Source organism: Carassius auratus, chromosome 29, assembly GCF_003368295.1.
Source record: "Carassius auratus strain Wakin chromosome 29, ASM336829v1, whole genome shotgun sequence".
NCBI classification, from domain to species: Eukaryota; Metazoa; Chordata; class Actinopteri; order Cypriniformes; family Cyprinidae; genus Carassius; species Carassius auratus.
The window spans coordinates 12,580,536-12,606,673 of record NC_039271.1 but is presented as its reverse complement, the minus strand read 5'-3'; the positions used below and the strand labels follow the sequence as shown (position 1 = coordinate 12,606,673).

The following is a 26,138-nucleotide window of genomic DNA, read 5'->3' as shown; positions in this document are numbered from 1 at the left end:
ACTGCTGAAAATTTAGCCTTGCCATCACAGTGGAAAATAATAACATAATATGAAAATAAAATTGTAATAATATTTCACAGTATCTCTGTTTTAATTTGTTTTTGATAAAACGTAGCCTTGGCGGGCATAATACTTCTTTAAAAAATCATACATTTTTGAATGGTAGTGTAATTTCTTTCTTTCTTTCTTTTTATTCCTTTGGCATTTTTTGTTTAAGTTACACTGTAAAAAATTACCTGTAAATTTTACCGTTAAATACTAGCAGCAGGTTTGCCATCTGTTACTGTAATTTTAAAAGCTGTAATTTAAGTTACAGCATACTTTTTCTTTTTTTTGTAAACTTCTTTAATGTGTGTATGCATTATTTAGAGTACGGATGTAATATGCAATATATATTTTATACATTATTTATACATTTTTAACAATTACATTTTATGGAATTTTTATTAACTAGTAAAACCGCACATTCTGAACAATTATAGTTAGTACGCTGTAAAATAGACCACACTGTACTATTAATTTGACAGAATTTCTGTTTCTATTTTTATTTTTTGGCTGCATTATAATTACACATTTTATTTTGTGTTTTCAGGTTACAACTTAACAGATAATGTCCTGGCAGAAAATTACCAGTACCTTTTCCATTTTTCTACATATTTTTGTTTCTTACAGTGTACATAACTGATCAACAATTGCAGGTACAAACTAATAACAAGGTCTATGAACATTGCTCATAATGCTCATAAATGAACAATTATCATTGAGAAATTACAACGATCAACTTAATTCATGTGATGCGTATACTGCTAGACACCTTTGTTTTTCTTTTTTTTCTTTGGTAATTTAGAAGGAAAAATGTGTGCCTTTATATCATTTGAGTCACAGTTGCTAAAAGTTGCCAAATAAATGTTAAAAATAACTAAATTGGTTGATAAATTTGCTGCTGTGAAATCCTATCACGACTGTGCTGCTGAAACTCTGCACGAATCTCCTTCGTACCTTCATATACTACTATGGTGAATGTGATTTCACCAAGAACAACATGTTCCTTGATCAACACCCTAGGTGATCCTTAAACAACATACCAATCAACCATTCAGAATTGATGGATACGTTTCCAAGAAATGTCAGTTTTAGGTTAACAATCAGATGATGCTTCTACACCGTTCACAGCAATATGCTGTATTGTTAGAAAAAGAGCCCATTGCTGTCATTTTTTCAGCAGTTTGTTAAAATGTAAGTTCGTGCTTAGAAAAATGCCCATGAGGTTGGGCAATTAAGCTTTAAAGATGTATACTCTCATAATATTTAGTCTTACATAAGTTTGCGTCACAAGTTAATTTGTTTAGTTTTAAAGATAATGTATGTGTGCTCTAGAGGCGAGACACTGATTATTCTCAACGAGGCCTGTAATAACCTTGTGCAGTATACTCACAAACATTAGGCTTCTTGCTCGCTGAATGCATCTTACAGTGTGTGTCATGTTTTGCACTGCTGATGATCTTTATAGATTTACTTAATGGATTTGGATTTTCACATTTTAAACATTAAAAACTGTAAACACAATCACTTCAGGTGTTTCAGCAGCTTTGACGTCACTGAATAAGGCATTAGTTAATATCGCTGCAGTCAGGAGTGAGCACAGACACAATGCTAATGTGCCAGCTGAAGTGGAAGAGCATTCAGGGAGGCATTGAAAATCCCAGCGGTACGAGAAGAAGAGAGAGTGTCCTCCCCGTGGAGGATGTTAAGAGTGATATCAGCTCCGCTCCCAATTCTTTTCGAGTGCCTTCTGGACTCTCCCACCCCTCTCTCAACACTCAGCATCTTCTGTTTGTATCATAAATGTCAAACAAAAGCCTGTGCTAGGAGTGTAACCACTAACATTATAGTGTTTGTCTTCAACTCCCATCACTGAATGCACAATGTTTAAACAGATAGGTTACATCCGGCCAGTATCACACGCACGCTTGTGTACATATCCTTGTGGAGACATCCTGTTGACATTTGTTTTATAATATAATATATATATATATATTTTAAATTAATATAATTTATTATTAAATTTTACATTCATTAATTAATACATATTCCAAGGTTAGCAAAACATGAATGCAGCTCGTAATAAACATACATAAACGGACACCAAGCAGTGAAGAGTAGTTGTATTTATTGCAGTAGGTGATTGGATATATGTGTTTTTAGTACCTGAGTGGCTATGCAGGAAAGAAACACAGACACAAAAATTTGAAAATATATTATTCAGTTAGTATTATAACATGTCAAATGAAATACACCATTTAAGAAACATGTTTGTGGAAATGTAAATGTGAATAGTTGACTGAGACTTATTTTTTTTTTGCTTATGACTTTTCCATTACACTGGGATTTCATCCCAGCATGCATCAGTGGCCACCCACTCTCAAAAGCTTAAACAAACAAAATGCCCTGATATCTCGTGTCTCATTCCTGATAGCTCATGCATTAAACCTGGTATCTCATTCCTCAACCCTATACCTCATACTTCAGTTCATTACCTTAAACCCAGTACCTCATATATCAAACCTGATATCTATTAACTCAAACTGAACATATTTGTTCCCCACAAACGGCTGATTTTTACAGAACTTGTTTAAGGACTCTGTGTAATTAGTAGGACAGTTCGAGTTTGCAATGAGCTGATGGGTCTGATTAAACTGCAGGAAATTGTTCGTTTGAGTAAAAATCTTTTAACTTCAATAATTGAGAGAGAGAGAAAGAGAGACCAGAGTAGGACCATCTATCATACTGAAGCTAATTAATAGAGTTGTATAATAAAGAGCCTGAGAGTGGAAGGCAGTGTTGGTAATAGCTGCTTGGGGCAGGGAAGATGGCTAGGAGAGGGGAGACAATCTCTTGAATGGATAGACGTGTATTATAAAGCTCTAGACCCACCAGACATACAGTACTGTAACAACACTGGAAGAGTACAGTCACCATGTCTCCTCCAGCATCCTAAAGATTTGGACAATCGAGATTACCCAAAAATAGTGTTTGTTAGAAGTGTGAATGACAGAAGACACGTGACTCCAGCAGAGCAGATCATTTGGTAAATACCTAGTTCTCTGAGCTTCTGTCATTCGCTTTTCCACACAAACATCCCACACACACAAACAAACACAATGTGATACAGCATGAAGCCTCAGCCAAACCCTCAGAATGACAGCATGGCAAGCAATCAATCCTACTAAAACTGAACAGATTTTTACCATTTCATGCTTTAATACAAAACCTTTAATGAGGGAGCAATGGGATGTGAAGGAGAAAAGTAGAGAATGTGTGAAATATATGTGGCACTTTCCATGAATAGGCGACTAAAACGAGAGCGTGAAACTCAAGATTTCAGCAGATGGTTAACCTGAGGTCAATATAGAAGCTGTTATATATTTTATTCATTTAACATGTGGATTTTTACAGCCATGCTACTAATGCAAACTGCAGTTTATAATATTTTTTGTCACAGTGTCTGGGTTGTTGTTCCCCGGGGTTCCACTAGATGTCCTCCTTCTCACGGTGCCTGTCCCAGATCACTTCCTGTTCCCTTATATGGTCACCTTCCTCCTTGTTACCTGATTGATTGTTCACCCCACCTGTCTCCTGTTTCCCAATTATCCTTCTGTGTATAAATACCCAGTCTGTCTTAGTCTATGTCACGGAGTCCTTGTCTGATGTCATTGTGTTTCAGGTCCATCAGTCTTGCTTTGTCTTACCCTATGTGTCTCATTCTCTCGTTCCTCCAGACTTCCTCTACCTTTCCATTCTTCCGAGTTCCCCGTTTCATCCGGTTCCCTTTTTGTTTGATTTGTCTCTCATGACTGTTTATTTTGTATTTATCCCTCTGTTTAAATAAAACCCTTACCTGCATTTGGATCTACCCTCTCTTTGTGTTTTTCCCCAATACCTATCGTGACAGAAGGACTCCGTCATGCCTAGATCCAGCGGTGTGGGATTTCGAATCGGTTCCCCAGCCACCATGGAGGAACGGAGGGGGAGATACCAGAACTTAATCACCCTTCATCAAGAGGGAAGTGAGGTGGGTGGCCTGGCGCAATTGTTTTGGACTATGGCAGTCGGGCTAGGTTACAATGATGCAGCACTAAAGGATTTATTTAATAATTGCCTGGATGATCCTTTACCTTCATGGGAGATGAAGGGGTTAGAGATACTGGACTTTTGGGGGTTTACCAATTACCTGCACCATCGTGCCCAGTGGAATGCAACAACCACACCAGAGTGTCCAGACAAGGCTGCCAGCTCAGCCCCACAGCACAAGATGGGCGCCAGCCCAACCCCACAGCACAGGATGGCCGCCAACCCAGCCCCACAACCCAAGATGGCCACCAGCCCAGCCCCACAGCCCAAGATGGCCGCCAACCTAGCGTCACAGCCCAAGATGGCCGCCAGCCCTGCACCACAGCACAAGATGGCCGACTCAACGCCACCGACTCCCCATCGTAGAGGGCGGAGGAGGAGACAGGCAGCTGCTGTTCCCGATGCAGTTCCCGATGCAGTTCCCGAGGCGGTGCCCGATGCAGTTCCCGAGGCGGTGCCCGATGCTGTTTCCGAGGCGGTGCCCGATGCAGTTCCCGAGGCGGAGCCCGATGCAGTTCCCGAGGCGGTGCCCGATGCAGTTCCCGAGGCGAAGCCCGATGCAGTTCCCGATGCAGTTCCCGAGGCGGTGCCCGATGCTGTTTCCGAGGCGGTGCCCTATGCAGTTCCCGAGGCGGAGCCCGATGCAGTTTCCGAGGCGGTGCCCGATGCAGTTCCCGAGGCGGTGCCCGATGCTGTTCCCGAGGCGGAGCCGGATGCTGTTCCCGAGGCGGAGCCCGATGCAGTTCCCGAGGCGAAGCCTGATGCAGTTCCCGATGCAGTTCCCGAGGCGGTGCCCGATGCAGTTCCCGAGGCGGAGCCCGATGCAGTTCCCGAGGCGGAGCCCGATGCAGTTCCCGAGGCGGAGCCCGATGCAGTTCCCGAGGCGGAGCCCGATGCAGTTCCCGAGGCGGAGCCCGATGCAGTTCCCGAGGCGGTGCCCGATGCAGTTCCCGAGGCGGTGCCCGATGCAGTTCCCGAGGCGGTGCCCGATGCAGTTCCCGAGGCGGTGCCCGATGCAGTTCCCGAGGCGGTGCCCGATGCTGTTTCCGAGGCGGTGCCCGATGCAGTTCCCGAGGCGGTGCCCGATGCAGTTCCCGATGCGGTTCCCGAGGCGGTGCCCGATGCTGTTCCCGAGGCGGAGCCCGATGCAGTTCCCGAGGCGGTGCTCGATGCAGTTCCCGAGGCGGTGCTCGATGCTGTTCCCGAGGCGGTGCCCGATGCTGTTCCCGAGGCGGTGCCCGAAGTTGTTCCCGAGGCGGTGCCCGATGCAGTTCCCGAGGCGGTGCTCGATGCAGTTCCCGAGGCGGTGCCCGATGCTGTTCCCGAGGCGGAGCCCGATGCAGTTCCCGAGGCGGTGCTCGATGCAGTTCCCGAGGCGGTGCTCGATGCAGTTCCCGAGGCGGTGCCCGATGCAGTTCCCGAGGCGGAGCCCGATGCAGTTCCCGAGGCGGAGCCCGATGCAGTTCCCGAGGCGGAGCCCGATGCAGTTCCCGAGGCGGAGCCCGATGCAGTTCCCGAGGCGGAGCCCGATGCAGTTCCCGAGGCGGAGCCCGATGCAGTTCCCGAGGCGGAGCCCGATGCAGTTCCCGAGGCGGAGCCCGATGTTGTTCCCGAGGCGGTGTCCGTTACAGTTCCCGAGGCGGTGACCACAAGGCCGTGGTGGTCTTCGGCTCCGCCCTGGGAGACTCTGGCGGTGACCACGAGGACGTGGTGGTCATCCGCTCCGCCCTGGGGGACTCTGGCGGTGACCACGAGGACGTGGTGGTCGTCCGCTCCACCCTGGGGGACTCTGGTGATGACCATGAGGACGTGGTGGTCTTCTGCTCCGACCTGGTGGACTCCGGCCTCGACCACAGAGACGTGGTGGTCTTCCGCTCCGCCCTGGAGGGCTCTGGCCTTGACCACACGGCTGTGGTGGTCATCTGCTCCGTCCTAGTGGACGCCTCAACATGTCCTTCATGGACTTATGTTTTGTGTTTTTTGAGTTCTGTTTCTGTCTGTTCTCTTTAGTTTAGTCTGGCCCTCCGTCCCTCCCCCTGTACCTCCTCCGGTCCTCCTCCCTCCTGTTCTCCCGGTTTTATGTATCATTTCTGGTGTTTGTCCCCCATGTGTTCCTTTTCTGGCCCTCCGTCCCTCCCCCTGAGCCTCCACCTGTCCGCCTCCCTCCTGGTCTCTGTGTCATGTTTTGTCTTTAAGCGTCTGGTAGCCGCTCCGTAGAGGGGGGGTACTGTCACAGTGTCTGGGTTGTTGTTCCCCGGGGTTCCACTAGATGTCCTCCTTCTCACGGTGCCTGTCCCAGATCACTTCCTGTTCCCTTATATGGTCACCTTCCTCCTTGTTACCTGATTGATTGTTCACCCCACCTGTCTCCTGTTTCCCAATTATCCTTCTGTGTATAAATACCCAGTCTGTCTTAGTCTATGTCACGGAGTCCTTGTCTGATGTCATTGTGTTTCAGGTCCATCAGTCTTGCTTTGTCTTACCCTATGTGTCTCATTCTCTCGTTCCTCCAGACTTCCTCTACCTTTCCATTCTTCCGAGTTCCCCGTTTCATCCGGTTCCCTTTTTGTTTGATTTGTCTCTCATGACTGTTTATTTTGTATTTATCCCTCTGTTTAAATAAAACCCTTACCTGCATTTGGATCTACCCTCTCTTTGTGTTTTTCCCCAATACCTATCGTGACAATTTTTTGTGTAATTTTGCTCATCAAACATAGCAATAAGCAGTAAATCACAGTTATCAGGGAAAAAAAAATGAATGAGCCTGAATAAAGCTGCTAGTTTTTGATAAATTCTTATTTCCCAATTAAAATGTAAATAACTTCGGTAATAGGGTAAAATTGGCTTGACAAATGTATTCAGTACTAAAAAATTTGTATGTGTTACCCTGCTAAATATTATGTTTTGGTCATTATAAATTGTTAATATAATGAAATATTGTCAATTATAATTGTAAAATACAAAATATTTATTTTAAGTTCTCGCTATTAACTCTTTTAACTAGCAGTTGATTTTTGAATTTTGCCTAAAGGAACTAATTACTGCTTATTAATAGTTAAGGTAGTTGTTAAGTTTAGGTATTGGGTAGGATTAAGGATGTGTAATATGGTCATACAGAATATGGGCTTTATAAGTACTAATAAACAGTAAAGATATTAATATGCATGCTAATTATATTATGAGACCATATTTGTGGGGTTATGTACATCAGGGCGTATAAATCAGAGGCCGGGAGGTGTGTCTATTCATGAGTATGTGAATGTGAGCTGTTTCAATTATGCAAAACAATACCTTGTTCATTAACAATACGATTCTTCTGGTCATAATAAGCTTAATGTCCTGTCCTCAGCTCATGTGTGTGGGTTACAGAAGTAGAAATAGTTTGAGTTACATTGTGCTTAATGTATTGTTTTAACAGATTCACTGATCTGTGCAGTAGATTCTGCTATATTGCTCGGTTTTAAGCTTAGCTTGCTATGCATTTCAAATTCCAAATTATATTCATGTATACTAAATTATGCTAGTGTAGTTAATATCTATTTGAATTTGCCAGGACTGAAGTGCGGGGTGTGTGCGATGGCAAACTGAGCAGCAGGTTCTTTACATTACAGATGATTGCGAAGAGCTCAAGTAGCATACATTAACAGTGAGTCAAAAAAAAACAAAAAAAACAGCTCACAATCCCCCCATCTCTCTCTCTATGTTTCTTTCCCTCTGTTGCTTAGGTAACATGATGTCAGCACAGCCCCTACCGACACCTTGAAGACTCGCCACCAAAATATAGAATCATCCATGTATACACCCACATACATACCTGATTACATACAGAGCTTCTGACGAGGAGAGGAATGGCATGGTAAGGACTTAATGCAGCTGTAGTGCTTTTTCTTGTCAATGTCTGGCTTGTGAAAGCATGTGGGTGGCACTGAGGTCCTTCTGAAGTACACGGTGTGTTTGCGACAGCCTGCAACATACAGAAGGTAAACTTTCTCAGAATGCTTTTCCTCTTATAAATAGCTGCAATGGATGCATTCCTCCTTTTTTTGAGGTGCTGGTGCTGCAGCGTGGCCCGCATGCCTCTATGTATTATTCAGCACACCAGGCAATAGCAGGAATGTGTGTATATGTGGATGACGTTTGGTCTAGTTAGATCATGCGAACAATGGCCAGTACATGGATGATTAGATTCCTGCACTGTTGCATGATGTCAGCTTGGTGACATCACAGAGTGGTGTTAGCTGCATGTGATTGGATCAGTCTATGCATCTATGCATGCATCCATTCATCAATCTGCACATAACATGAAGAAGAATCATGTTTATCTTTCTCTCTCTCTTCTTTCAGATAGATAGATTCGCATGCAGCCATTAAAAGCAGCAAAGTTGCATGATGATCTATTTATCCATACGCATAATCGATACAGTAAAGATTGGAAAGCTCTACACTGTAGATAGATAGATAGGTTTAGATACTCTGCAGCTAGAGAGAATAATACACTACACTGTAGATAGATACATAAATGTATAATAGATAGACAGATAGATAGATAGACAGACCTATTCTATCTATTTATCTATCTATCTATAAAGAAGGAGAAAGAATCAGCTGTTTTCTCAAGCCCTCCTCTCTCACCTCATCCCACACTAATGTTACTATCTTTGACAAGGCTGGCACACGTTTACACTGCACGCCTCACCACATGCACATATGGAGAAAGCAACACACACACACTTATTTACACACATGCGCACCAAAGGCTAGCCTGAGGACAGCACGCGCTTGAGAGACAACCTCCTGACACACACACACACACGAGAGTGCATTCTGTGGACACAATATACCAACACAGAGGCGAGCCTATCTGCTGGAAACCACAGAGAATTGAAAGACTGGAGCACCCCCCCCCCCCCCATCTCTCTCACTCACTCACTCACTCACTCTGTGTCCTCCTCTCTGTGAGCATTACAGCAAGGCATTGCGCAGGATTTAACTCCCCTCCTTCATCTCCCTCTTCTTTCTTTTATTCCTCCAATCCATCTCTCCTCCTGTGGCAGCCGCTGCTCTTGGCAGCGGAAGGATACTTTCATTTCCATATTGGAGCGTTACGAGAGCTGCTATTCGCTCATTTCTCCCACAACCATGTGTGTGTGCGTGTGTGAGAGAGAGTGTGTGTGAGCCTTGGGTGGGGGGCGGGGGGACGCCAAGGAGGACGGCATCTAAAGACGGTGAGTGAAACACTGTTAACCTACTACACATGCACATATTAGAATTTGCCTATGATTACGATGCCCATGCATGATGTTTGCCAAGGGGTGTTTTTTTCATATGCCTGTTATTTTGGGTATAGAGCGTCCAGCTTTTTTTTATATAGACAAAAAAGAAAATGATGTGTATGTGAGTGCAGATGCTGGAATGCTGCTTTTGTGTGTATATAAGCATGTAGGAGTGAGATTGCATCTTCAATATGCATTCCTGTGAACACTTGCATATATACATATTTACGGTAGGAGTAAAATCATATATGTAATAGGTTATGTCTTTATGCATACTGTATATGTGCTGCTTGAGTGAGCGTGTGTCTTTATTTGTGATTCTGGTCTTAATAATTTATCCCGTGGCCTCCGCGTCTTCGCTTCTAACGTTTCTTCGCTCTGCCGTGGACTTCGATGGCCTTCTTTTGTGCGTGTGTGCATGAGAAAGAGAGAAAAGGGACCAGAAGGACTGGTTCAGGGGTGAATATCTAAAGGGCGTTTCTATTTACTTATGTGTTGCATGTCACAGTAACAACATACAACCCCGTCACACACACGCATAGATGACCTTGTGCATTCACAGGAAGTTAGTACGGCGTGGGGTGAGAACGTGTGAAATATGTGCTGAACTGGACGTGGAGAGAGATGCTGCTAAAGTGAGAGACTATTACATCACGTGTGTGTTTGTGTGTGTGTGTGTGTGTGTGTGTGTGTGTGTGTGCGAGCTGCATGCTCTGGAGTCAGATGACACAACTCTCAACTAATTACCCTCTCTTCACACAAACACAACCTTGCATATTGCATGTTCTAGGAAAAGTAATGCACGGAAATCTTTTCACGTGTTGAGCAACTCCAAAAAGTATTTGCAGAAACTCTCACTTGCACGCACACACACACACACACACTTGCAATATAACCTCTAAATGTCTGCACAGTTTTCCACTGTGCCGTTTCGGATGACAGCCGGGTGAATTGGTGTTGCGTTGCGCAAATACGCATACACAGACACACGCGCTGTGACGGATGTGGCAGGTGACAAGGCCGAAGTGTCAAAGAAAGGGAGTCTAAGGCAGCAGCGGCCATTTTACAGCAAACCGGCCTGGCGTAAACAGAAGCAAATTGTAACCTTGTGCTCAGTGATCTGAGACACACACATTCACAGCATTGCGTTACACAACTAGTGTTACATAATGGTACGTCGTTATAATAATATTCCCGTTTCTGTCATGTACTGTAAGGGTTTCAGTGTCATATTACAGTATTGCAACTAAATCGTGTCTGCAGTGCCAGTTCTACTACGGGTTTGTATCCTTGTAATAAGCACCGCTCTATTACAAAAGGCTTTGTACCGGGAAGAAAGTACTGTTGCTCAGATTTTGCACTTTCATAGCTCAGGGCAGCCTCAGTTATCTTTGATTGAGGTATTACATTTGTCTCTGATATTTCTCTTGAAATTCTATAGGAGAGATACAGTTAGGAACAAATGGGACAAGTGTTATTATACGACATGCCCAAACTAAACCCCTTTTGACTCTAAAATATGCACTTGAATATTTGAATAAGTTAACAACGCATTTGCATATGTCGGTTACATGACATGCAGGTAAACAAATAAAATATTTAATCTTTTTTTAATACATGCTTTATTAGATTTTTTATTTTTAAATTATAGATTTTGTTAAATTATTTTAATGTTTTCATTAATTATTTTCATTAGCTCATAAACCACTGGGCTTTGCTTGACAGAATTTGTTGAGACATATTTGAGCTTGGCATTTCAGAGTTCAGCATCTTTAAAAAAATTATAATAATTTGAGAACAGTTTGAGACATTGTTGGGATCTTTTTAGAGAAAACTGGAAATTAGAGGAAATTCTGAGATTAGTCTTTTAAAAAAAAAAAATTAAAAGCAGATGTAGTAAGCATAAGCCTCAATTTTATCCCATCTGAGAAAAAAGAAAAGAAAGAAAAATTAACAGTATTACGAAATAATAAAGTATTTAAATAAAATAAAAATCCTTTTAAATATTCAAAAGCTCACAGCTGTGAATTTTCTTTCTCATAGCAGGGTATAATGTAATTGTATTGTCCATCACTGCACAGAACTGGAATATGTTAAATAGTCTAACTGATGATATAGTAGCATACTGAAGGATTTGAGAAGCACTATGTTGTAATATTTGTGTTTAGAGGCTAATTGCTAATTTGTTCTTTCCTAATTTAAGATGTCTAGACTAGAATACACATAGAAGGAATAGACCTTGAAAACCTGAAACCCAGAATGTGATCCGATTCGAAAAATGAGCCATGCATGACACGACAGTGATACTGTTGTTACCAATAATTCAAGGTTTATTTGAGTTTCACCGCAGCTACTAAAGAAACACACCACGCAGCTCACACGCTAATTCATCTATGCATAGTCAGGCAGAAAACAAGCGCTCGCCTTCAAAAGTCATATTAAGTACAGAAAAAACTGACTATCCTTCGTACTCTCTCTGCAGTCTGGTCACTGGCCCCCTATCGCTGCCTGTGGAGGCTGGCATCAGGGCCAGCTGATGCCACAGCAGATCTGAGAAGCGCAGACATGCAACTCAGCACTGCACCTTCAGTGGGTCGCAGGAGGAGAGGAAATCCGGACAGCCAAGGTGAGCCCAACACACACACGCACACACATATTCCCTCTTTTGAAGGGGCTGAGCTTCAAGAGGATTTAAGTACTGATTCCATTCATACCGTTTTAAACACTTTATATGCAAATAGTGACTACCAATGATCTAAATCAATTATTTACATGCTACTATAACACAGACTGATGATGCATTTCAGGAAATGATCAGCTTTACTAATATGCTTGTGGGAAGAAAGGTGGTGTGTGTTGACGTATGTGTCCGTGTGGGTGTGTATAGTGCAGTAAACATCACCAGCTGTCCCGGCAACAGATGGATTAGGATGGCTTTAGTTAATGTGTGTTTGATTAAAGATCTGCATGAAGCAAAGCAGAGGCAACACACACACACACACACACAGAGAGAGAGAGAGAGAGTTCTGCTGCATTGTGACATACTACTGTATAGTGGAAATATTTATTTTATGGTATAGTGTCAGACTTCAAATCTGTATTGTAAGTCAATACTTAGTCCATATAGCTTTCATTTTTCTGGGAAACACAAAGCTTTTTGAAAGAATATACTAGCCAGTCCTTTCAATTTACTAAACGTGAACGAGGAGCTCCAGAATGACAAATCACCATCAAATGGTGGCCAGTGGCCAAAATGAATAGTGAATATAGTCTCACTACATTATGGCTTCAAAAGACTATAGAGTATAGAATATAGAGTATTTAAGTCATATTAACAATTTTTATGGTGCTTTTGAGTTATTTTGTTGTTTTAAAGCTGCAGACCCCTTTAGATTTTCAGTGCATGGAAAGAAGCAACCAGCATCTTTTCTTTATTTCATCTGGGAACTGGAGTCCTCCTGTTAAAATAAGCAAATCCTAACAGCTAAGAAAAGAGGGAAACTTCATAAAATTGTAGTTTAGGCACAGAATACACGTTCATTCTATTTTAAACTAGATCTACTTGATAGGAGGTTTCCATCCTCGCCACTGACCTCCAGCCTTCTTTGTGGCTACAGGACTTTTTCAAGCAACATGGACACAGAGAAAGAACATTGTGTTTCGATATCAGCCGTCTATCCTGATGAGCTGACACACATTTGTTCTCAGCCGAAAAGAAGTGAATAGAGAAAAAAAGAGATACACTGGAAATTGAAGGTTGATGGGCCAAAACAGCAATTCTAGAATCATTCACAACTGCATAGTTTAGAAGGACGGGTTAATTATGGAGATTACGCAGAACTGTGTGAGTGTGTATGAGAGAGTGTGTGGTGATGATTGTATGTATCTCTGATTACAGAGGGATCAGGGTGTTGAGGCTGGTCAGGATCAGATATCTGAGTGCTGTAACTGCATCTGTCTGCTCTCAAACTTCCACACACACACACACACACACACACACAATCAGCAACGAGACAACTGGGAACGCAACATTTAAAACCTTCATATCCATTGATAGCATGTGATTGTTTCACACACACAGAGAAACATTGCTCCCCACCCTCTTACACAGCTGCACAAAAGAGAGAGGTGACGAACAGTTGACAAATGTTTATTTTGTCACGGCAGAGCAGAGGACGTTCTTTGTTTAACTCTGAGCCACATTATATTCCCATCATACATGTTCACTTAAAACGGAAAAGCGGATGCCATAAGAGAACCTTTTTAGGTCCCACAAATTACATTTGACTCTAGTTCAGTGGTTAATGGTGAGCCAACAAAGTAAAGGAATAGTTTATGTTATAAAAGTTAACAAAAATGTGCTTAAAATCACACAGTGAAATTTATTGTTGAAGCTGCATAGGCCCAAAAAACATGCAAAGATATAAAATTATATATATCTACTCCCTATTTATTTCTTTAGCCAATGCATTGTTTTCCCTGCTACCTTTAATCATATCGGACGCTTGTCCAATGTGGGGTCGAAACAGCCTTTTACCTAAATTTAGGTGCAACCCACCATTTGAGAACCACTGTAGTTGCATTAAAGAAATCTATTTATTGATAGGTTAAAGAGAAACTAATACCGATTTCAAGTATTTATGGTACATCAGACAACAAGTAACCATTTAGCCAACTCAAGGACCCCATTCAAGAAACCACAAAGAAATAGCTGAATTGTCGTCATTTACTCACCCTTATTTACTCAAAGTCATTCTCAAATCTCATTTGCACCCAGTTTCCATTCACACTCACATTCACATTCACAAAGTTTTGTGTGTTCCATTATTGATTTTCAGAAAATAGCAAGTTAAATTTGGGTCTTTTCCTCAAACAAAGCAAGCGTATGACTTCGGAAGACTTTAAATATAGCACACAAGTAATTTTTATCATTTTTGGAGCTTGACAGTTCCAGTCTCTATTGATAAAAAAGCATTTCGGAATTGCATCTGCATTATATCTTCTGTTGTGTACTAAGGAGGAAACAAGTCATACAGTTTTGAAGCGACATGAAGGCAAGTAAATAATAACACAATATTAATTTTTAGGGATGCACGATAATATCGGCACAATATCGGTATCGGCCGATAAAAGCTTAAAATGACCATTATCGGTATCGGCCGATATGAATATTTCTGCCGATGAGCCAAACCGATATTCTCCAAGTGAAATAATTGACCTGTTTTTCAGATGTGAATGTCTGTCTACATTTGTTAAATAATAAATTTATGGTAGAATCAGTACAGAAGAGATACATGGATTTCTCTTCAGTAAAATTAAAGTTTAAATATATCAGTATATATTTGTATATATATCGATATCGGTATCGGCATCGGCCAAAATTATTTTGAAAATATCGGCATATCGAATATCGGCCAAAATCCAATATCGTGCATCCCTATTAATTTTGCTGGAAAATAACACATTAAGAGCGCACAATAAACAAATAAAAAAAAAATAGCCTGAAGGTGCTGCAACAGATAGCAGCTACTTACAGCAACGTCAACAAAAATACTGCTGTCTAGAGGTCTGTTTTTATGATCACATAGGCACCAGTTTAAAATAGTGTAGTGGGAGCAGCAGCTACAGGTTCAGTTCTGTTGAGCACTGCTCCCCTTCATTAAATACTGTACCTGTGATTCACAGTGGCATAAAATCAACACCTGTCACGTCTTTCAGAACACTCAAAGCAGCTTTCAGGAAGAAATGGTTTATGTCGACTCTTTCAGACTCTTTCATACACTTCTGTTTTTCTTCTTTCATACAGGTCTTCTAGGTGTGCTGAGTGTGTGTGCTACATTACTGCAGTTATGTGCTGGCTGTCCTTCAGAGTGTGTGTGTAACTCACTGGAAGCTAACTGCAGTGGGCGGAGTTTAATATCTGTGCCTGCTCTCACTACTCTCCCGGAGGGCACACATACCCTCCTTCTGGCCAATAACCGCCTCTCCACCCTTCCCGTCTCTGTCTTCGCCAATCTAAGCACCCTGAAGACACTTGACCTGTCCAATAACTATCTGGACAACCTGCCTTCCAGACTGTTCCGTGAGCTGAATAACCTGAGCAATTTGAGTTTGCGTAACAACAGCCTGACGGTTTTGGATCGCGAGTTGTTTCGCGGCCTGACCCAGCTGCGGAGACTGGATCTGTCTCTGAACGGCTTGGCCGCTGTGCCGCTGGGCCTGCTGGATGAGCTGCAAGGGCTGACCTGGCTCTCCTTGGCTGGGAACAGACTTCACGCTCTGGAGAGACCCACATTTGAGCCTCTCGTCAACCTTCAGCACCTGGAGCTGGGCATGAACCCCTGGGAGTGTGACTGCAACCTGAGAGACTTCAAACACTGGATGGAGTGGCTGATATATCGAGGTGAGGACTCTATATGTGGGGGCTTTGATTCTCTGCAGGTGTACAAACACATCCTTTAAGAAATAAGCCACATGAGGCTGTGCATTACTGAACCTTAAGTAAGGGGTGTTCTTTGTCACAGTCCAAAGTGAACTGTGTAAAACACATTTAAAGTCACTGTCTTCAGTGACACATTGTGCCTTTAAAGCAGTGACAAAAGCAGTATGATAATATTGTTCAATAAATAAAGTAATATAGTTCATAGGCATTTTACAAGGGCTTTGACTGTGGCTCAACCAATGAGAATTTAGAAATCATCAGTAAAAAATAAAAGCTTTATCAAGCCTTTAAACAGATTGAGCTGTAAGCTAATGGTAAGTGCATATACACCAGACATATTGTAGGACATGTAGCAACTTTCCCTAATAATTTCCTGTCTATTTTTGTCTACCGCTGGCAACGAAATGTGGCAAAACCCCAAAAATCATTGTGATGCAGAGAAGCATCTTCTTCGTATCTTCCATACATCTCGCTTTCCATTTTTCTCTGTCTGTCTCAATCCTTCCACTCTAAGTCAGAGAAACTCATTTCATTCTATCTCAGAGTAGCTTTGAGAGGGAGGGGGGATCTGAAACCGACATGAGAGGCTGAGTCACAAAGCTTTTAGCGTGTGTGAGAAAGAGACTCCAGTCATGGTGGGCTCTGACTCCAAAACCTAGTGAGCTGCCTACGGAGGCAGCATTTTGAGGCATCATAGATGCTCTCTTGACATGAAGATAAGTATCTTACTTATGCTGCCTTCTGTTTTCAGCAAATTCTAAGGCAGCATTGCATGTATATTTTCATGGAGATACCACAATGCAACAATTAAAAATTATTATTATTCAATACTAAATAGATCAGTGTAACAAAAACAACTTGATTATTTTACCCAATTTTTGTGTGTGCTATGTACGTAATGCATACTGGATCATTGCATAATTAGCTTGATGAGATGCCATTGTCAAACTACATTAAATCAATCAAGAGCGTGGACTCTCCTGTGCACAAAAAAAAGAGAAGAATAAAAAAAAAAAAATTGAGCGTTAAGAGCGTGCATATCATGAATGCTGGGTCTTCTTTGTTTTCTGACAATCTACTGAACCTACTGGTAACTTGTTTGCCACGTAGCAATAAAAAATATACTAAAAACCTTGATTATTCTGGTTAGTCACATTGTACTGCTATTATTTTGAACAATACTGTATATAGAGCTCTCCAAATAAGTCACTCATGAGGTTCCATGACAGTTAACATGCTGCCTTTGAAGGCAGCAGGCAGCATTGCGGCTCACTAGGTTTGGGAACAGAGCTTCTGTATGCATGTCAGGATTATTAATTATACACCAGCTACCGCTCTTCCTTTCATACAAACATATGCAAATTGAAGAGCTGACCCTACTGGCTGTGCGGTGCTGTTTGGAGGGCTTAAAGCAGCCATTTAAATTCATTAGAGGTGACTGTTGTATACCTCGGAGAGCTAAAATTTTGATTTCTCTTTCTCTGTTGCTTTCTGTTGTAGGCGGTAATGTCGATGCCGTTGAGTGTACACTTCCGAAGGACTTAAGGGGTCGTGACATCAGGGGCGTTCCTGTGGAGATGTTCAACTACTGTCTGCAATTGGAGGATGAGAATGGGGGCGGGGCTGGGAGCACAAAGGGTGGATCTCCACCATGTTTTCGAGGGACAGCCACTCCGTCGTCTGAAGGTGCAGTGGTGCGTACGGAAGCGGAGCTACCAGACTGTGTAAAGCATCGTTATCGGCCGGTCAGTGTTCGCAGGGCGATCGGTACAGTAGTGATCGCTGGTGTGGTCTGTGGAATCGTGTGCATTATGATGGTAGCTGCTGCAGCGTATGGCTGCATTTATGCCTCACTTATGGCAAAATACCAGCGAGAGCTAAAGAAGAGGCAGCCGTTGATGGGTGACGCAGAGGCAGAAGCCGATTCGGAGGAGAAACAGATCTCATCAGTTGCATAGGGGAATGGAGAGAGGTGTCAGAGTTCAGAGGTCAGCCACAAATATAAAGAGCCCTTTACTGGTTGAGCTGCACATTTGATGATCATTTAGCTGACCAGCGGAGGATTCATTATCCCTGTTTCCTGTCTCTCGGCCCTTCCTGAGACCCTCTCTGACTCTCAGACTTAACACTTTACTCAAACTCTAAACTTTGGCCTATGACCTTTGACCTATTTGCCCCAGGACAAGAGGGACCACTCAGCACTTTAGAACTCCCCCACCCTTCTCCAGTGTTGAGAGGATCTCAGCAGAGGAGGCGTGGATGCAGCTGTTCACAGTTCTGAACCATGATGTTTCTAGAGGATCATGTACTGTCATTAGCATTAGCCTCTGTAGCAGCCTAACCATCAACCAAAACCTCCAAATCATAACTCTGATCACAACCTCTCAAAACTAATCCAAGCCCCCAACTCTAACCCTAAGCCTTTCATGCTAACCCCAACCATAACCATCACCTCTAACACTGTCTACACCGGGTCGCACATGCAAGTGGCACATCCCATCAAAAGCCAGTAACACTCATTATAATCAATACTGTTAACTAGGGATGTGGCCGAATAGTGAATCCGTATTCAGAAAGGCACGGAAGACGAATAATGCATTCTACGGAGCCACTAAAGCAGTGGTGTCCAAACTCTAACCTAACCCCTAACCTAACCGTAAATTTATGCCCCAATTTCTGACATACCACATGGGCTTGTTCTACTTCCGAAAAAAAGGACAGATTGATTTGGAATATTGACTTCAAAGTGTAAACAGCCTTAATCTTGTCAACTGTTGTGCTTGGTGTAGACGTGGTGTAATCCTAAACTTCCAACTATACTACCAAGCCTAACCTACCACATCCAGTTCTACTCCCAAACCTTATCCCCAAACCTCCAACAGTAACCCCTACCCTTACCATAAACCTCCATCACTAATCCTAACCCCCAACACTAATCAAAACCTCCAACACAAATCCCTACCCTTACCAAAAGCCTTTATCACTAATCTGAACCCACAACCATAAACAACCAAAGGGAATCTCTACCCTTACCATAAATCTCCATCACTAATCCAAAATCCAACTCCTACCCTAAACCTTCAGCTCTACTTCCAACCCAAACATTAAACCCTCAACACTAACTCTAACCTCCAGCACTCACCTCCAACCTTAATTGTAACCCTTAACCCTACCCCAGTGTGAACTGAACATCATAACCCTCACATATCATATTTGAAATATTCCCACCTTATTTATCAGCTATAATATATTCTATACGATGTGATGTGACCCCAGTTTTATGTTTTTAAGTGTAAGGTTTGTCCTTTCTATCGTGTGATAATAATTTTTGTTGATAACATTGTTTTGTTTGTTAGCTGTTTCTCCATGTTCAGAGGCCAGATGTGTTTTTGTAAGACTAGAAGAATCCAGCCCTGGTGTCTGTCGTGAAGTGTCTTGAAGTATCGTGAAGTGCTAATGTAGAGCAGGTTGGGGACTCTGTTGATGTTAAAGGAGGGTGGCAGATCCTGGTTACTGGAACTGTTTATTACACCTTGGTGGCTGAAGAAGCACAGTGGCCCTATTTGATAGCTGCCCTCAAAAGAAAAACAGAAAGACAATAGCTAAGAGGGAAATGAAAAGGATAAGAAGGATAGTATAAGAAGATAGTATTTTCTGTGCAATATAAATCAATGTCTTTCTTGATCGGTTGTTTCATTCTGGACTAGGATGTCATAGCTGATTTTCTGATCTTTTCTCTCGGGCTGGCGATGGAGGAGAATCGATTGCGCCTGTGTGATCAATTTTCTGCTTGTGGACCAATTTGCATAATCCGCTTTTCCTTGAGGGCAGAAGTTGTTTAGACTAAATCAGATTCATTTGACTTGAGCTTTCAGAAGCCGACAGATATTATCAGTATAAGCTTTCATGCGGCAAATCAAACGCAGCGACTGCATGAAAAAGGCAAAGACTGTCACAAACCAGCATCACACCGTAACCAACATATTCATTTCCTCAGTATTACTGAAAATTTCGAATCAGAAAATAACGTTGCTAAATAATGTCAACATGAGGAACAACGTCATTGGGTGGTTTGCACAATGCTGCCATCTATAGGAAGGATGTGCAGTAGGCACAAGGGATGTGGAGCAAATATCACACCACCTCATCAGGATTTAGGAGATGCTGTTCCATTGTAACTATAGCAACAGTCTTTCCCACACATTATTCATTACCAATGCAAATTACTGGTAAGGTTGCTGGCAAAAAGTTGTAAATCAAAAGTACAACTAATTTATGTGCGAATACCCACACCAGCACTTAAGGATCTAGGACTTTGTCTCGGTGTTCAGTGATATTTGCAGCCATATGCTGATTATATATATATATATAAGTACAGATATACATTTATTCAAATGTATGTTGAATATATGTATATATTTTAATCTGTGTCTTACAAATTACTTATGAACAATAACTTGATTGGAAAAATTGAGTATACGTTTCCCTGTGTTTTCTGTGTAAACTCCTTTTGTAGAGGAACTCTTAAAGATTCTCTGTTAGAGAATTCAGAGAGAACTCATGAATTATTAATGAGAGGAGTTTCGTCTAATGGCTGCGGTCTCTCCTGCCATTACGGTTCATTTAGCTCTTGTTTTATACAGCATGTGTCAAAGGCCTGTACTCTGCACGGGGCGACAAAACACAAACCCTGTATCCTCTGTTCTGAAGAAAAAAGACAAAAAAAAACAAAAAAAAAAAGACAAAAGCACTTTTGCCACTGCTGGACTAACACTTTCCTGTCAAATTGCACTTATTGCAAATATTCTCAAAAGGGATCACATGCTTGTTTATTGACAACGTCAGCGATGTGCTTTATCTGAATATTAGCCGACAGAGCAGTCATGATGTAATTTCAGTGGATATAAAGGGCGGTTTATAAATGAGCAGTGACCCAGCTGGGGTGTCTTTACTCTCTGTCCTGGCTTTACATTTAAGAGCAGAGACACCACACCCTCCACTACGCACCCTCGCTAAATAAAGGCTTTATAAATCCCAAATGATGAATGAGTGGAAAGGATTTGCCCATTTGACTGAGCTGAAAGCATCTCCAAGATCTTTATGAAGTTCTGGTTTAATATGTTATAGCTTATTGATGTGACCCTTTCTTCACTTGACCTTTTTTCTAATACCGATATGAGATCCTCCTTTATATTTTCGCTTGATAAAAATCCGTTTGAAATATGATTTGTGAGCTGTGATATAATTCTGTGTTATAAATGAATAAAGAATGTATTTCCGTAAACGTTGCAGTGTAAGATACACCGAGCACTCACACACAGTCTGCTCAAAGTAAAATAATAAAATATGCTTGAAATAAGTTTTACACAAAATGGAGAGAGATCGGGATTCAAAATCTGAACTGGATGAATATACCAAGGGGTCAAGCGTTGACTGATTAGCACAGTCTAGTTGGCCCCTGCTGGTGGAAAATATAACAACAACCATTACAGTGGTATAATGCATCTTTTTCCATCAACTGGCTTTTTTTTACATAATGAAATAGATTTAAAAGAATGAGAATGCTAGCAGATAACTTCCAGTGACTTCCTGATCTTTTCCTTATATAATGCATTAATGCAAGTAATGAGTTTTAAGTGTCTTCATGAGTACAGAAGAAATAGTACAATCAAATGTTGAGGAAAAGAGATGTTCATGAGGACTTGAACTCCATACATGGTTGCACATCCTTACATGGGCACATGTGCTCACACACTCTTAAAATGGACAAAGATAATAGCATCTCAATGGGCGGTTTGTCATCAGCACTGACTAATATAGAAGAAATGAATATATTAAAAGATAAGAATAACCAGGGAAAATCATACCTCCTGCAACTGCTGTCTTTTGGTTAACAGAGACTGCAACAGACGTGACAGCAATCACAAACCTGCTATCACTGCATGAGAAGAAGAAGAAAAAACATATACTGAGCATGATACTCTGAACAGGATGTAAAGCCTCCTAGTCTGTATGATGTGGACTGCACGGTGCAGGCTACCTGGTGTGCTGTCCTCTATTGGGACATGGTACAAAAAGCATCCAGCTGGATTCTTTGCCGCACGCCGATACCAAACAGGGAAACGGTCCAGACTAAAATATTCTCCTTATCTGACGGAGATAAGAATTTTCTGCAATGAAACCATCAAAAAGAAATTCATATGATTGTGTGTGTGTATGTATATGTATATACATATATATACCTTTTACAAGTATTCAGATTCAACTACTATAGTCAGTGCCTTATTTACGTTGATTATATGTATATTAATATGATTAGCGTCTGTTCGTTGATTTATGTACTGTATAACCACACTAACTAAAGTTTATTCTCTTAATACCACATTATGTTTTATTGCTTGTTCCTCTTTATCTTCCCAGTGATGAGTGTATTGTAGAGTGCATACTGATGAAAGTGATATGAAGTGCTGTGGGAGTGGGTGGCCTTAAGAAATCCTATGACAATGCAGATACGGTCGTGACGCAGACAGCAGGAGCTCTTGATTAAAGGTACTCACTTCACCACACGTTTCTCTTCGCTGACATATCTGATCATTCTCATGAGGCCGGAGCGTGTGCCCAGGAACGCCGTCTCCAAACCCCCATCAATTCTGCACAAGACGGAGGTGAGTTAAAAGAGTGAGAAAGGTCAGGGGCGAGCACGTATTTGACTTCTGAAACTTGTCTGTGACACTGTGTGCGTGGGTGGGAAGTTTTACCCATACGCGTTGAGCAGCAGTGTGGTCCAGTAGGCTTCCATAAGATCTGTGACCACTGCGTCAAACAGAGTGTGCTGCAGAAGTCTTTCATCACCTGAAGAACAGACAGGACTCAACTCAACTGCGGATAACACCAAATCAGGTCTGGGTCTTTCCCTGTGAGGTACTGAACCACAGCCTGAAACTGTGTCAGTTTGCGATGATGTGTATTAATGTCAGTCGCACAGTATGTCCTGAAATATCGAAAACCATCAGATAAGAGTATATTACGTCATTTCAGATGTTAAAAACAGCCTAATATGGTCCTTAGCCTTCGATAACACCTACCACTCATTAGAAATTGTGACATGCAGGCCTGTAGAGAAAAAAATAAATAAAAAAAACACAGCTGAGAGGAATTGATAACAGAAGGCGGTAAACAGAGGCATACAGATGATCTTTGTTTTGCAGGGTACTGATCTGAAAACCTTTACCTTCTTCAACTGAAACATTTCCAATGAAAACATTCTTCCCGGGACCTTTGGTAAGAACAATTCAAAAACTGATTACAAATCCATCTACCTTCAAGACCATCATCCTGTAAGGGTTTATTCTGCGAGAACAACTGGCTGGATGTACATTATCCCTTATACTACAGGGCCTTTGAATTCTTGAATCTGATTGGCTGACGAACGTTTTGAGGTGTGCAGTTATTTTCTGGGAAACGCAAGGTCAGACAGGGATAATCCAAAACACTGTCAGAGTACCAGGCTTTATTCTGAGCTTAGATTAGAGAGACAAGAAAAAAAGAGAGAAAAAGAATAGAGGGAGGATGAGATGCAGCAGTCTGGGAAGGTCAATCCTCCTCCGCCCGCACTGTTCAGGAACACCCTGCTGTTGTGCTGCACTAATAAAAGCCGCCCACATATTCAGGTCAGTACAACCTAATGTTAATTAGAGTGTAGAGTAAATTCAAACAGAGATAACTAGACTGTAGCTGCACCTGAGATTTACCAGCAGTCAGTGATTTACGGATAAAACCTGCTTCCTCTGCAGATTATCGGACAATATCAGATATATCCCTGATTGCTTTGAAGTCTATTCAAGTGTGCTATTAGTATACTTCTTTTAAACAAACAAACAAAAATAGGATAGTATGCTTTTAGTTTACTTTGTATGTACTTCTCAGAAATGGGCTTTATGTACTTCTCAGAAATATACTTAAATTACATTTAATTATACTTGACTTACACTTACAAAAATTCGAAATATATTTGAGCTATACTCCTAGAATCTGTGTTTTCATTATTATACAGTAGAGGGCGCTAGTACACATCTTCTGAAAGTGAAGCAGAAAAAAGAAACACCAGAAACTAACACATGTAATTTAACAAGATCGTCTGACATGAAGCAGCATCAAAACTGTAACGTTACGGAATAAAATGTCGACCGATGAAGAGGTAATAATTAAGTCAAGCTTTAGGGTGTTGAACGACTCCGTCTACGTTTTGATTATCATTCTGAATTCAATTCATAGTCTTTATTCTTTATTTTTTATTAAACTTACCCACATTAAAGTGTTTTTAAAACAGAATACATGAAGCCAGAATAAAATGTTTTTTGTTTACAAGCAGATACTCTGTTCTTTCTTTGAATGTTTTGTATGTTCAGATACTCATATAACAAACTATATACAAATTCAAACCTAAATAGGGACATAGTAGTATACTTAAAGTATGATGTAAAGTTCACTTTTGAGTGTACTTGCAGTATAAACTACTAAACTAGTAGTTTACTGAGACTATACTTCAAAGTGTACGAAGTATTTCATTAGTAAACTGTCAGTATACCTTTAAGTTCACTTTTAGTATATAATTGCAGTACAAACTACAAACATAGAGGTAAATTAGTAGTGTACTCAAAGTTTGCTACTGTTAAGTATACATTTATATACTAGAAAGTGGGACAATTTATTCCCAAGGAGTATTGAAACAGTACACTTGGTACTGTTTCAATACTAATACTACAGAACACTGATATTTGTATACTATATGTAAAGTATACTTAAAAATATACTTGAACTTTACTTAAGTATACTTAATAAAATAAACTCGAAGTATACTACTTTTTGGTAAGACTAGGGTTGAAATGAGGGGGTAAAGTCACATTTTCATCTTTTACTATCTCAACTATTCCATAGTTTGACTTCCAGGAGCTTATTTGGCTCTCAAAGAGACCAAACAGTCTGTTCAGACAGGCTGTGTGTGTGGATTTTGAACAAACAGAGTGGAGGTTAAGCTTTAGCTTACAGTATTTCGGCTTTACACAAGGGGTGACCAGAGGTGTGCAGGCCTGCATGCATAAAGATGAGATTTGGAGACATACTGAAGTTTTGCACGAAGAATCAAAGGAGTGGTTCATCTATTCACTTTGAGTTTATTGTGAGACATTTACGTTGAATTTAGCAATAAAGGAACCAAAAATGCTAAAGGTCTCTCTTACATCGTGCAGATTTTGTATTGTTGGGGTTGTTGGTATAACACAACAAAACTTGTGCAGAGATGAACTGAACTCACGTTTCAGGCGGTATCCTCATCTGAGCTTGTGTTTGGATGGTCCAACATGAAAACAGCACTCATCCTTCCCATCAACCCCTTGCCATGTGCATAAAACAGCAGCGTGTACGATCTCCAGCTCAGCGGATCCTAAAGACAAACAGTGTGTGGTAATCCCAGTCTGGTCTTGATATCAGATTGTGCCCAAAAGACACTTCGAAAGCTTCAAAAGTGTGTTTTTGGGTGACAAAGAAAACTTCCCAGAATCCTGATCTTCCCTTCTTGATGCTTCCATCTCATCCTTGCCTCATTCTCTTCATCACACTCTTTCTTCCACAGAGTTTAGATGAATCCTCTAAGAGTGGATGGAGTCTTCAGTTGGACTGACTTGCCAGCTAGCAACTTTTGCAGTTCCACATGTCTTTCACACTCGTTTTATGTTCAACACAGCTGGGAGGAACTGAAAGAGAGGCAGATACACTCACACACCTCCCCACTTTAATAATCCATGTGGATTACATTTCATTCCCACAGTAGGGGAGAGAGACAGAGAAGATGAAGGGTGGGTGAGGGGCAGATGTATTCAAATAGAGAGATAAAGTGAAAGAGAAAAGGGTGAGTGAGAGGAGGCCTTCTGTTAGAGGATTATTAGTGTTTCTGGAAAGAAGGAAACTAAACCTTGCACCAACATTTTTCAAGCACAGAGAGTTTATTTGGACACTGAAGCTACACTTAAAATATCTGTATCTGGAATCTGCACATAAATTATGATGTTTACTTAACTTCATTTTCTTGTAAACAACTGGTCCCAAAGTTATTTTTAGACGATGTACATGCACTGGCGAAAGTTTGGGGTCAGATTTTTTGTTTGTTTTGTTTATGAAAGAACGCCCTTATATTCTCGCGAAGGATGCATTTCTTTGATCAGAAACTGTAAAATAATTTTGAAATTATTAACATTTAAAATAAGTGTTTTATATTTGAATATATTTAAAAATGT

General features: G+C 41.4%; 1 protein-coding gene and 1 long non-coding RNA gene across 5 annotated transcripts in view; one reads left to right on the top strand and one right to left on the bottom strand.

Annotated features, from left to right (window-relative positions):
* The window catches only part of LOC113048097 (leucine-rich repeat and transmembrane domain-containing protein 2-like), a 26,043-nt gene extending 4,918 nt beyond the window's left edge, over positions 1–21,125 (top strand). For 2 of the 4 annotated variants that reach the window (XM_026209626.1, XM_026209625.1), the window contains 3 exons: positions 11,887–12,030; positions 15,211–15,807; positions 17,347–21,125. In XM_026209626.1, coding sequence (XP_026065411.1) covers positions 11,887–12,030; positions 15,211–15,807; positions 17,347–17,804 — 1,199 coding nt within the window. In that variant the 3' untranslated portion in view covers positions 17,805–21,125. Of the gene's footprint in view, positions 1–7,856; positions 7,988–8,880; positions 9,357–11,886; positions 12,031–15,210; positions 15,808–17,346 lie in introns of those variants that run through there. The other 2 variants (XM_026209628.1, XM_026209627.1) reach the window with 2 other exon arrangements.
* LOC113048098 (uncharacterized) overlaps positions 1–26,138 on the bottom strand; it is a 27,607-nt gene extending 1,469 nt beyond the window's left edge. Inside the window, exons 1-5 of the long non-coding RNA XR_003276400.1 lie at positions 25,160–26,138; positions 22,605–22,698; positions 21,887–22,496; positions 21,714–21,784; positions 7,946–8,095 (exon numbers count right to left, since the gene is read on the bottom strand). This is a non-coding gene — a long non-coding RNA (uncharacterized LOC113048098). The remainder of the gene's footprint in view (positions 1–7,945; positions 8,096–21,713; positions 21,785–21,886; positions 22,497–22,604; positions 22,699–25,159) is intronic.